At 54.5% G+C, this 11785-nt stretch overlaps 3 protein-coding genes across 3 annotated transcripts; 2 read left to right on the forward strand and 1 right to left on the reverse strand.

Annotated features, from left to right (window-relative positions):
* Positions 1 to 1508: 1508 nt before the first annotated feature.
* ACO1 (Aconitate hydratase mitochondrial) lies at positions 1509 to 4014 on the forward strand (the record flags this gene model as incomplete). The annotated part of the gene is made up of 2 exons (XM_053188023.2): positions 1509 to 1622; positions 1762 to 4014. The coding sequence occupies 2 exons, from the start codon at positions 1509 to 1511 to the stop codon at positions 4012 to 4014; spliced, it is 2367 nt and encodes a 788-aa protein (XP_053053985.1).
* A 704-nt stretch (positions 4015 to 4718) lies between these two features.
* RBD2 (putative rhomboid protease) lies at positions 4719 to 5792 on the forward strand (the record flags this gene model as incomplete). Its single annotated transcript, XM_053188024.2, has 5 exons — positions 4719 to 4899; positions 4970 to 5107; positions 5164 to 5245; positions 5319 to 5506; positions 5581 to 5792. The coding sequence occupies 5 exons, from the start codon at positions 4719 to 4721 to the stop codon at positions 5790 to 5792; spliced, it is 801 nt and encodes a 266-aa protein (XP_053053986.2).
* A 1234-nt stretch (positions 5793 to 7026) lies between these two features.
* On the reverse strand, positions 7027 to 8466 carry GCV1 (Aminomethyltransferase, mitochondrial; the record flags this gene model as incomplete). Its single annotated transcript, XM_053188025.2, has 1 exon — positions 7027 to 8466. One exon carries the CDS (start codon positions 8464 to 8466, stop codon positions 7027 to 7029), a length of 1440 nt encoding a protein of 479 aa, XP_053053987.2.
* Between the last annotated feature and the right edge of the window lie 3319 nt (positions 8467 to 11785).

Genomic DNA, 11785 nt, shown 5'->3' on the forward strand with positions numbered 1-11785 from the left:
TGTGGCCCAGTGCTGCTGCAGCGGTAGCCCCGGGGTCTGGAGGGAGCACATCCGTCTTTATGTGGATTAGCCTCGTCTCCGGGCGGAACCTGACATGAGACGGACAAAGTCCAGTCTGTTCTCTCCTGCTTCTTGATCGGCCGTCTTCGTGTGTGATGGTGGATGAGCGGACGGGCGGGCGGTCGGACCAAGGTAGAGGTGGACACTTGCTGTCAGTTGAATTGTGCATGATGCTCCCGTTCTCACGGCGAAAGACCCAGGTCAAGACGGATGAATGGGACTGTGACCACATTCCAGAGAGACCAAGAATTGGGGTAACGAGTTGTACCCACGAGCTCTGGGTGACGGCATCAGCGCAAACAGATGTCGTAGGAATGTTTATCAGTGACGTTTTTGCACCTCAACTCCTGTCGCTAGGCGTCTTCTTATTCGCCATTTGCCGTTGCCGTACGCCGTATCCGACCGCGGTACTTGGTATTGTTCTTGTCATGCCTCGCCTCATTGGTCTCGTTGCAGATGCCTGTATTTGGCCATTGCCTTCGTTTCGATCGTTCTCCAGGCCAAGATCAATTGCTTGTAGAGGCAGATCAGTCAGCGGATGAACTTTGTTCAAGTACCTAGCAGTGTCATGATGAGATGGAGATCCATATGAAATTTGTGCGCGATAGAGAGGGGCCGGCCGAAACAGCAATACAAATGCAAAGGTCGTGAGCGAGGGGGGGGATACAGAGGGGGGAAAAAAAAAGACTCGAGAAATGGTACATGTGGCTTTGGACAGGGGGGGTTACCTCTGAGGAAAGAGCAGTTGCGGTGCAAGGTCTCCGCAAAGCAGCAGGGAACACCGCGATACGGAGCAGGGGGAATGGGACAGAATGGGGGGTACTTTCGGAAGGTACTTTCCTGTGGTCGTCGTTGTTCCCGTGAAAGTGAAGAAAAGTAGCCCCACTCCAGTCCATTGCTGCTCTTTGCTGCTGAGTGAAAAATAATCCAATCTCGCTGATTCGTCCGTTGGCCCGCCGTCGCCTTCGTCATAGCCGAGGAGACCCACCCTGGCCGACCCTGTTCCTCAGCACCTTCTCCACAGTCCACACAGCAGCGCGGCAACCAGACGGCCTGCGCCCAATTTGAGCCGAGCACGCACCGTGGCCACCCCCCAAAAGCTGCCGCGGAAAGAGCCCAGAGCGAGGTGAAAGAGGGCAAAAGGTGAGTGTGATCCGGAAAGAAGGTGCGAGGATTTTTTTTACTGCCACCCCCATCCGGAAAGACCTAGGCCTGGCTTGCTTTGCCGCCTTTCTTCTACTACTTGACCTCCTCGTCGGAAATTCTCTCCACCTTCTTGTTTTCTTCCTCTTAATATTCTTTTCCTCTCCTCCATCCTCACAAACAAAGTCCCTTGAACAGGCAAGGGCACTTGAGATATCTGTTACGAGCTTCATCACAGCTCGGACAACTCTCCACTCAAGCTCAATTGATCAGTTTCATTGCTGTTCTCAGTGTCAACACCAACCATGTTGGCTTCACGACAGCTCCTGGGCTCCATTGCCCGGAGCCGTACTGCCGCCAGTGCCCGTCTGGGACTGCGCAGCATGGCTACCGTCTCCGACTCTCCTCTTGACCGCAAGGTACGATAATTTCCCCCCCTCTAACGCCAGAAGACCGTGGTCTACGGTATCTTCTGTCTGGACAGCATGGCCGGGTGCTTCTTTGGCATCGCGTACGTGTTTGCTCGACATGACAAGGGTGCTGACTCGCCGAAAACAGGTCAAGCAGAACATCCACGAGGAGGGCAACTTCATCAACTATAAGAAGATGTCTGAGAACCTGTCCATCGTTCGCCAGCGTCTCAACCGCCCCCTGGCTTACGCTGAAAAGATTCTCTACTCCCACTTGGACGACCCTCACGGACAAGAGATCGAGCGTGGTGTCTCATACCTGAAGCTCCGCCCCGATCGCGTTGCTTGCCAGGATGCCACTGCCCAGATGGCTATTCTGCAGTTCATGTCTGCTGGCATGCCCTCCGTCGCCAACCCTACCACTGTCCACTGCGATCACTTGATCGAGGCTCAGATTGGTGGCTCTAAGGATCTTGCCCGTGCCGTCGGCATCAACAAGGAGGTCTACGACTTCCTTGCCTCTGCTTGCGCCAAGTACAACATCGGTTTCTGGAAGCCCGGCTCTGGTATCATCCACCAGATTGTCCTCGAGAACTACGCTTTCCCCGGTGGTCTTCTTATTGGAACTGACTCTCACACTCCCAACGCTGGTGGTCTTGGTATGTGCGCTATCGGTGTCGGTGGTGCTGACGCCGTCGATGTCATGGCCAACCTCCCCTGGGAGCTGAAGGCCCCCAAGGTTATCGGTGTCAAGCTCACTGGTGCTCTGAACCCCTGGGTCACTCCCAAGGATATCATTCTCAAGGTTGCCGGTATCTTGACCGTCAAGGGTGGTACTGGTGCTATTGTTGAGTACCACGGCCCTGGTGTCGACACCCTCTCTGCCACCGGTATGGGAACCATCTGCAACATGGGTGCTGAGATTGGTGCCACCACCTCCCTCTTCCCGTTCAACGAGTCCATGCACAAGTACCTCACCGCCACCAAGCGTAAGGACATTGGTGACTTCGCAAAGACCTACGCCAAGGAGCTCCGCGAGGATGAGGGTGCCGAGTACGACCAGCTCATCGAGATCAACCTGTCTGAGCTCGAGCCCCACATCAACGGTCCCTTCACCCCCGATCTGGCCACCCCCATTTCCAAGTTCAGCGAGGCTGTCAAGGCCAACAACTGGCCCGAGGAGCTCAAGGTTGGTTTGATCGGATCTTGCACCAACTCTTCGTACGAGGACATGACCCGCGGTGCTGCCATCGCTCGCGACGCTCTCGACCACGGTATCAAGTCCAAGGCCATCTTCACCATCACCCCCGGTTCCGAGCAGATTCGCGCCACCATTGAGCGCGATGGTCAGCTTCAGACCTTCGAGGAGTACGGCGGTATTGTCCTTGCCAACGCCTGCGGTCCCTGCATTGGTCAGTGGGATCGCCAGGATGTCAAGAAGGGCACCCCCAACTCCATCATCTCTTCCTACAACCGTAACTTTACCGGACGTAACGACGGTAACCCCGCCACCCACTCCTTCGTCGCCTCTCCCGACATGGTCGTTGCCATGACCGTCGCCGGCAGCCTCCACTTCAACCCCCTTACCGATAAGCTCAAGGACAAGGACGGCAACGAGTTCATGCTCAAGCCTCCCTCCGGAGACTCTCTCCCCAGCCGCGGATACGACCCCGGCCAGAACACCTACCAGGCCCCTCCCGCCGACCGCAGCACCGTCAATGTCCAGGTTTCTCCCTCCTCCGACCGTCTTCAGATCCTGTCCTCCTTCCAGGCTTGGGATGGCAAGGATGTCAACGACATCCCCATCCTGATCAAGTGCAAGGGCAAGACCACCACTGACCACATCTCCATGGCCGGTCCCTGGTTGAAGTACCGTGGCCACTTGGACAACATCTCCAACAACATGTTGATTGGCGCCATCAACGAGGCCAACGGCGAGGCCAACAAGATCCAGAACTTCACCACCGGCGAATGGGACGCTGTCCCCGCCGTTGCCCGTGACTACAAGGCCAAGGGCATCAAGTGGGTTGTCATTGGTGACTGGAACTACGGCGAGGGTTCTTCCCGTGAGCACGCTGCTCTTGAGCCCCGTCACCTTGGTGGTCTTGCCATCATTACCCGCTCCTTCGCCCGTATCCACGAGACCAACCTGAAGAAGCAGGGTATGCTTCCCCTTACCTTCTCTGACCCCGCCGACTACGACAAGATCAGACCTGAGGACAAGGTCGACATCCTCGCCACCGAGCTCGAGGTTGGCAAGCCCCTGACCATGGTTGTCCACCCCAAGGATGGCAAGGCCTTCGAGGTTAAGCTGTCCCACACCTTCAACGCCCCCCAGATTGAGTGGTTCAAGAACGGTTCCGCTCTCAACACCATGGCCAAGTCCGCTGGCAAGTCATAAACGGACAATGTTACGTTAGCGATACGGGTCAGGGCGATATGTGGTTAGGCGGTGTAGGCGTACCTCTGTTTATTTAGCATGTTCTGGGGTGTCGGTCGGTATAACTAAAGTGTATGGCCGTGTTACGCCCTTTGTTTTGGTCGGGCAAATACCTCTGGGACTATTGTTTTTTCTATGTCATGTAGGCCATGATTTCCTAGTATGTACAAATTTGAAACGTTCAAACAAAAGTTCGATGCAACGTGACGATGCGAGATCGAGTCCCAGGCTGTGTAAGCACCGTAAATTAGCATGTGATCTTCATACATTTTACCAACGATTCAGTATTTGAAGCACCTTAGAGACCCAGGACGAGTTACATAACTCACTGTGACGCTGTTATTGGAGGCACGTGATGATAAGAGGTGGGTGTGTCGTACAACAGGGGTCTTATCTAACATTTTTGGGATCGTCCGAAGAGGTCCGAGTGGACCGGGAGCATGCGGCAGGTTGACTACAATTTCTCAACTGCAGCAAAACACACCATCTCCGTAGTGCCAACTCGAGCTGACTCTCATGCCTTGTGCTATCGACTGGACTCACTGCTAGAACGACTTTCGAACTTGGAACGCGGCGATTGGTGCTTGTTTGACCGACAACTTTTCCACCCGACCCTCGACCCTCGACCCCTCTGGATCCCGTGTATCCCGGAGGCGGCAGGCGCGATGGCTTCCAACATAACGTCCTTCAGCACCCTTCGGGCTCGCTCTTACGTATTCCGTTTACCGCTCTTTACGCGCATCGTTCTACTGGTCATCATCGCCGCGTGGTTCGCTGGTCTTCAACATTCGTGGGATGTCAGGCATTGGGGCGCCCTGATTCCTGACCAGCTGTCCTTTACCTCGTGTAAGCTTCCCTTGCCTGCCAGGCGGCTCTCTGTGGGTGCGTTCTTGTACTGATTGTGTTTTGGCGACAGCATACCGAATGAACACGTTCCCCTTCGTTCATGTGAATCTCATCCACACGGTCATGAACCTGGCGGCTCTTGCGCCGTTGATGGAGCGGTTCGAGGCGGAATTCGGGACCTTGACCTCTATTGCCCTCTTCATCGGCCGTAAGATACCCCCTTGGTGTACTCTACAAGGTGTAAACGACTAAATTTTTTTGCAGCCCTGAGCACGATCCCGGCCATTCTCTACACCTTGATCGAACGGTTTCTGTTCAAGGGCAACACCGAAGTTATGGGAGCTAGGTAAGAAACTATACAGGTGACGCCCGCGAGCGCAAGAGGGAGAAAATAAACTAACGAGGAAACCTCAATGTAGCGTCTGGGTCTTTTTGCTCCTGGGTATCGAGGCGATCCGAACCTACAAGACGAACCCCCACCTGACGATTGCGACGTACTCGATTCCCACGTGGACAACTCCCCTGATCCTTATTCTGGTGGTTACGGCGCTCGTTCCCGGCACCAGCTTGCTTGGTCACCTCTGCGGCGTCCTGGTTGGATATCTCTGTAAGAGACCTGCCCCTTCCGTTCCCTGACCTGCTAGAAGGATATATGACTAACTAATGATTTACTCTTTCTAGTTGGTCTCGGCTACCTCAAGTTCCTCAGCCCACCCGAAAAAGCCCTGCGATGGATCGAGTCGAAGCTGAACCTTCTTGGCCGGCTGCCGCACTACGTGAGCGTCGACCAGAAGACTTATGGTCGATTCGGCGTCTTACCCACTAACACCCATGCTGGTGGCGGCAGCGCACCGATTGCGCTTGTTGGCACGACGCAGAGACTGGGGCCATGAAGGTGGACGCAGTGTGTGTGCGTATGTATTGAAGCTTGTAATACTACATGGCATACTTTGTCCCGGTTAGGCTGCATTTTGCACCTTGGTCGGAGTTTGGAGTTCATAATGCAGGCAAAAGAAAAAAAGCGGCATGTGTACGAGGCGTGGTAGATTTTGTTTTGTATTACCAGTTCTCTCTATGTCCATGTTTACTTATGATTGTAAACTATATAATATGAAGATTCTCGTATGTCCAAGTATTACTGGCTCTTTTGCCGGAGTACTTGCGTGTAGACGCATCGCATGATTGGACGGAGAACGGGGCCAAAAGTCTCACAGATCTCGCGAGTCGTTTCCTGCTTGTGCGTACTAGATTGAGAAAGTTGGAAATACTCTTGGTCTCTTGGTGACCAATTTGTCCAGCATGCCGAGTGAAGCGAGAAAGACAGCGGTGAGAGGCAAGTGTCATGCCAATTTCAAGGAAGTTTATCTGATGATCAAAGTTGAATTCAGCTAATGATATGAAGTGTACGTACCGTACTGCTCTGTGACATTAGATGCTCGTCGCCCCATGTTGGCCAGGGCTTTCGGGAACCAACAAGTCAACTAAGCATGATCATATGTTCCAGCTAACTTGGCTAGAACACCATCTCCATTGGAAAACAGATCCGTTTCCTCGTCTTGGACTGCTTTCATGGGGATTCAATTTGCAAATGTCGTAAAAGACGTAGCCCAGGAATATGTTGTCGACGCCTAACAAAACTTTGGCTCGAATGCCTTGATCCTACTCTCACCTCACCTCACCTTGCTGACATCCGACGAAGATGAGCCCCACTTCCTACGTCCCGTCAAAGCTAGTCCGTATCCGAACTAGCCCCATCCGCCAAAACGCTAATAAGAATTTCTGCGCTCGTTCAACCCTTCTCTTTCTTTTTTCTCTTCACATTCAAACGTAACACGATCCTGTCAACATAAAGCTGCTTGTCAACCTCTTCCATATTTGCCGCATTTCCAGGATCACAGTTTCTAGAGTATTCAGCCGCTCGTTTGAGGGTCGTCATCGCTTTGCTCTTCCGTGATGGCTTCCCATGAAGAAGTGGCTACATGCTTCGAACCAAAACATTGAAAACTTGCCGATGCTTTGATCTTACGATGCCTTTGAGCGAAAATCACAAACAAGGTAGATGAAGGCCCAAGTTGAACGCTGAAAGTGCTGGATATCTTTTTAAAACTTCTATCGATACATCCCACGCTACGCAGGCGCGGGAGTCGGTCCCTTGAAATATTTGCTAGGGACCAACGGCATCTTGGAAACCACGGCTCCCCTCTTCTTGCCTCGCACCACAACGTCCAGCTCGGTGCCGGACTTGTGCAGACCTTCCTTGACGTAGCCCATGGCAATGTTCTTGCCCAACGTCGGGCTGGGCGAACCGCTGGTGATGACGCCGACCTTCTCTCCGTCCTTTGTAAAGATCTCGGCGCCCTCGCGGGCCGGCGCGCCCGAGATCACAAAGCCCACGCGGCGCCTCTCGATGCCCGCACCGCCCTTGCTCTTGGACACGAGCTGCTTGTTGATCACCTCGGCGCCGTGGAAGCCACCCTTTGTGCGGCGCTCCTTGGGGATGATCCACGACAGGCTGCCTTCGACGGGGGTCGTCGTGTCGTCAATGTCGTGGCCGTACAGGCACATGCCCGCCTCGAGTCGCAGGCTGTCGCGTGGGCCGAGACCCGCGAGCTGCAGCCTCTCCGGGCCGGCGACCTTCAACAGTGTCTCGGCGATGGGGCCGGCCTCGCCGTTGGTGGACTTGAAGGAGATTTCGAAGCCGTCCTCGCCCGTGTAGCCTCCGCGGCTGATCATGGCCTTTTCGGGCGTCGATTGCCACTGACCCTGGCTGTCCTGGTACCGGAGGCGGGCGAAGCCCGTGGTGCCAAAGTAGAGGGTGCTCAGGTCCAACCCGTCGGCCGGGTCGAGGACCTCCTGGAGGATCTCGGCGCTCTGGGGGCCCTGGAGGGCGACGAGACCGTAGCCCTCGAGGACCTCCCACCAGAAGTCGGTGCCCTCGGGGTTCTGGAGCGCGGCGGTGTGCTCGGTGAGGTAGGCAAAGATCTTTTCGCGGGTGCCGGCGTTGGAGACGACGGCGTACTCGTGCTCGCCGAGGCGGGTAATCATTGTGTCGTCGACGATGCCGCCCGTGCCCGGGTGCAAGAAGGTGCTGAGCTTGCTCGTGTTGAGCTCCATGTCGGCGACGCTGGAGGGGGTCACGGTCTCGAGGAAGGCGGCGGCCTTGGGACCGGTGAAGCGGTGCTGGACCATGTGGGAGACGTCAAAGAGGGAAGCGTGGGTGCGGGTGAAGTGATGGGACTCGGCGAGGGACTGGCCGGCGTACTGGACGGGCATGTGGTGGCCGCCAAAGATGACCATTTTGCCGCCGTGGGCGACGTGGAAGTCGTAGAGAGGGGTCTTGTCCTGCTTGGAGAAGGCGGCGAGCTTCTCTTTCCAGTTTGCACGGGATGCCGATGCCGAGCTGTAAAAGCGGTGGTTGTTGTGTAATTGTGATGTTCCCGCCGTTCTCGGGGCCGGAGCCGTGGAGCTCAGTCCGGCGACGGATGCGAGGGGCCGGCCCTGGCGAGCGGGAGTGGCCAAGAAGGGCCTTGCCGTCCGGGCGGCTGCTACCAGTCTTGATCGTGTCATTTTCAATAATCCAATTGAGCTGATGTATTGGTGAAATTCCTGAGGAAAGAATGAGAATAGAAGGGATTCAAAGTTTCGAGGGGAGGGGAGGAGGCGGCCCAAAGGTATGACGGAGAGCTTTCCCTTGTACCGATAAGGTATTCGGATGCGATAAGATGAGGCGGGTCCGAAGCTGGCCGAGCTCTCTGGTGTCTGATTGGTGAATTGGGCGGAATCGTCTCGGTCCAGGATCCGAGCGCTCGGTATGGCACCCGCCGACTGGCGGTCTCGCACTCTGGAAGGTCTGAATGTTGGTTGAGGCGGTCGGGTCTGTTTCCTCTGCGGCTTGTCCAACCGGCAGATAGCCGCGCGGTCTCTTATCTGCGTCTCGCGCACAGTTGTCGCGTTTCTCTAGTAGCTCATCTCCCCATCCGCAAAGACAGGTGTATATCAAAGACTAAGGTGGTGTCGAGTCATGAGCATACCTCAGTTAAGCGCAGTTGGTATTTCGGTGATACTTACCTGGTGGAAGAGCTGCGATAGTTGCATTGCATCACACTGTTGGGCCAATGCTTTTCGAGGGCCTCTTTGTGCTGTCGTACGGGTGTCTCCTTTGAAGAGTGGGTTTCGCTTCACAATATGATACCGAACAAACATCACTGGGCTCATTTCTCTCTCTCTCTCTCTCTCTCTCTCTCTCTCTCTCTCTCTCTCTCTCTATTGGATCGAGAACCCTCCTTCACCGTTCCCCTTCATCTCAAACCAGTTTTGCCACATGGATGCTGCTTCTTGGGCCAGAACTAGAAAATTCAATTGGAGGGAAAGGTCTGAAAGTCAGGTTGCCCGATATGCTCGTTCTCTTCCAATTTACTAATACCAATGCCGTTGCAAAGATCTAGTCAGACGAAAAGAGAAACGGTAAGGCGAGGAAAGTAGGCCGTAGGCCGTAGTTGGATGCAGGCTCAAACGTGTATCCCGTACTTTTGAGCGTAGCGATTTGAGCAATTCAGAATGAGACTGAGGCCCACAGTTGTCTTGCTCAACCAGTTGCTCTGCCTGATGGCCATTCTGCTGGACCCAGTCGTTGCCGCCTTGACGAGACGGAGAGCTGAACATGCTGAATCAATAGTATACATGTGTAGGTCGATTAAACTTCAGCTAACAACATTTGTCGGCTTGTAATGCAACCGACTTGCAAAGGCAAAGAAGGGACCCAGAGCAACAGAGCTAGCTACCCTGAAAGTTGCAGTTGGGGTTAACAGAGGGACCTAGGTATTAGTTCCCAGACTCGTGGAAAACTGAGAAACCACGACACGACTCTTCATCGTCGGTATCCCTGCAACTTTGGTTTCTGAGACATCAAAGCAAGTGCGGCTGAGAAAGTTAAAACACACTCAGCACTTCTTATGCCGTATCCCGGGTTGGAAAAAAGAATGGTGCCTGGTACGGAACTAGTCGTGAACTATTGTACCTCTAGAGTTGCCCACCATGTGAAGCGCGATGTGAAGCGCGGGGACCATCAAAAAAGCCCAGCAGCTCACCAAGGCGTGTTTCCAATCGCCCATGGCAAATCTCGATGACAAGAAAGCGGGCTCTCTTCATGGCCTCGAAAAGCCTATGTCTCTTCCGGGACACAAGGGATCGGCATTCGCCATACAAATCGATGGGCCGCAGAGCTTGAGATTAGCATCAGTTATGGAGCTGGAAGCTATACCACTTTTACTATAATAGCAGGTACCTCAAAACGAAGCTCCCCACAGTAGGTAGGTCGGTTGAGGCAAAGAGGAAAACGTGGGAACCTCGGGCGCCCACCGACCACGGACTGTCTCGACTCACATCACGCCAGGCTACAAGAAACTTGTACTTATTCGAGTGATGGTAGCGACAAATGGCGTGAACATCTCACCTCATGATCAGGCCGCAAGGGAAAGAAGAAGCAGCAGAAAGCGTGAGAAAGCGTTCTTGGGGAATGAGACGGAGAAGCCACAGGGCGGCGCCACGTCGAGCTTGCAAGGAGCAACCGTGGCGTGGCGAGCAATTGCGTGGGTCACTCGCCACATCTCCAAAAGCCATGGGTCGACGGGCCACAGTTTGGGCGTGGGGTCGCGTCGAGGAGGGAGGGGGAGGTTCGCGCGAGGTTCGATCGCAGGCATACAGCTCGATGACCGTAGCCACACTTGGATGGGGAGGAAGCATGGTTGGACCGGGGAGGGGGGAAGCCACAAATCGGGAGCCGCCTCATGTTTCTCCAAGTCTCACTTCTTCAACTCCCACTCCGACTTCTACTGACGGTCTTTGTATGAGGAGGGAAAAAAAAGTGGCTAAAGCACCGTGGCATCTAGCACCCTCGGCAAAGCGACCCCCCCGCAAAAGCTCTTTTGCTGGGATGCGACCCCTGTTGGTAGTCCATTTGGTTTTCAAGTTCCGAGACTTGAACATTTCCTCGACGCGATCCAGGCCCCCAGGTCATTTCCGTTTCTCGCGGCTCCCTATCGTAATAAGCGTCTGTATGAACTGTTTGTATCCTACATTTCTGCGGAGTACTACCCGTACGAATAAACCGTCGCCGCATGGGGGGTTGTTTTGGCAGATTGCAACCTGCCAGGCGGATACAGCGTTGCATTCATAGCAGAAGTGAAATTGCTTCACATCCAGGAGCAGCAGTCTAGGTAGCCCCCATCAGCAGGTGCTTTAATTCAAAAAGTAGAGACGGGAGTCGACCTTGCTGATTACTCGTGGGGGCATTGTGCTGGCAAGTGCTAGTGTTAAGTCCTAGACTCTACTCCGTAAGGTCAACCTCTACGAATGCAACTTCAAAGTTCAATGGAAGAAAGAAGGTAAGGAAGGTACGGTACTTATGGATACGTATTCAAGGTACCTCACTTGGCGCGCTACCTACCTTAAGGTACCTTGGGTGCTACCTTAAGACTCTAGCCTCTCTAGCGACTAGCCCCCTGTGGCTCAGCCAATGGCTGTCCGCCAGCACCGTCCCGTCCGGTCGTCGCGTTCCCTCTTTGCCCGCTGGTCCCTTCCTCGCTCCGTCCGCTCCATATCAAATTTCACGTCGTGCTCGTTTCCCATTGCGGGTGCTTGTTGCTTTGGCTCTGTTTCCGTCTCTGCATCGTGATCTTTTCGTCTGCTCTACCGGGGGCCCGTCTTCGTCGCCTTTTTTTCCCTCATCTGCTCCTCCTAGACTACTACCCCAAGGCTGCCAAACTGCCACCCACACCGAGCACCGAGCACCGAACCTGAGCCCTGGAAAACGAGGTCAACCCATCTTCCATCGTCGCGGCTTGCCCGTCAATTCGGTCTAGCCCCATCCCATTCCCAACCGACGCGG

The sequence above is a fragment of the Colletotrichum fioriniae genome, assembly GCF_027942845.1.
Source record: "Colletotrichum fioriniae strain IMI 355084 chromosome Unknown scaffold_4, whole genome shotgun sequence".
In the NCBI taxonomy this organism is placed as follows: Eukaryota; Fungi; Ascomycota; class Sordariomycetes; order Glomerellales; family Glomerellaceae; genus Colletotrichum; species Colletotrichum fioriniae.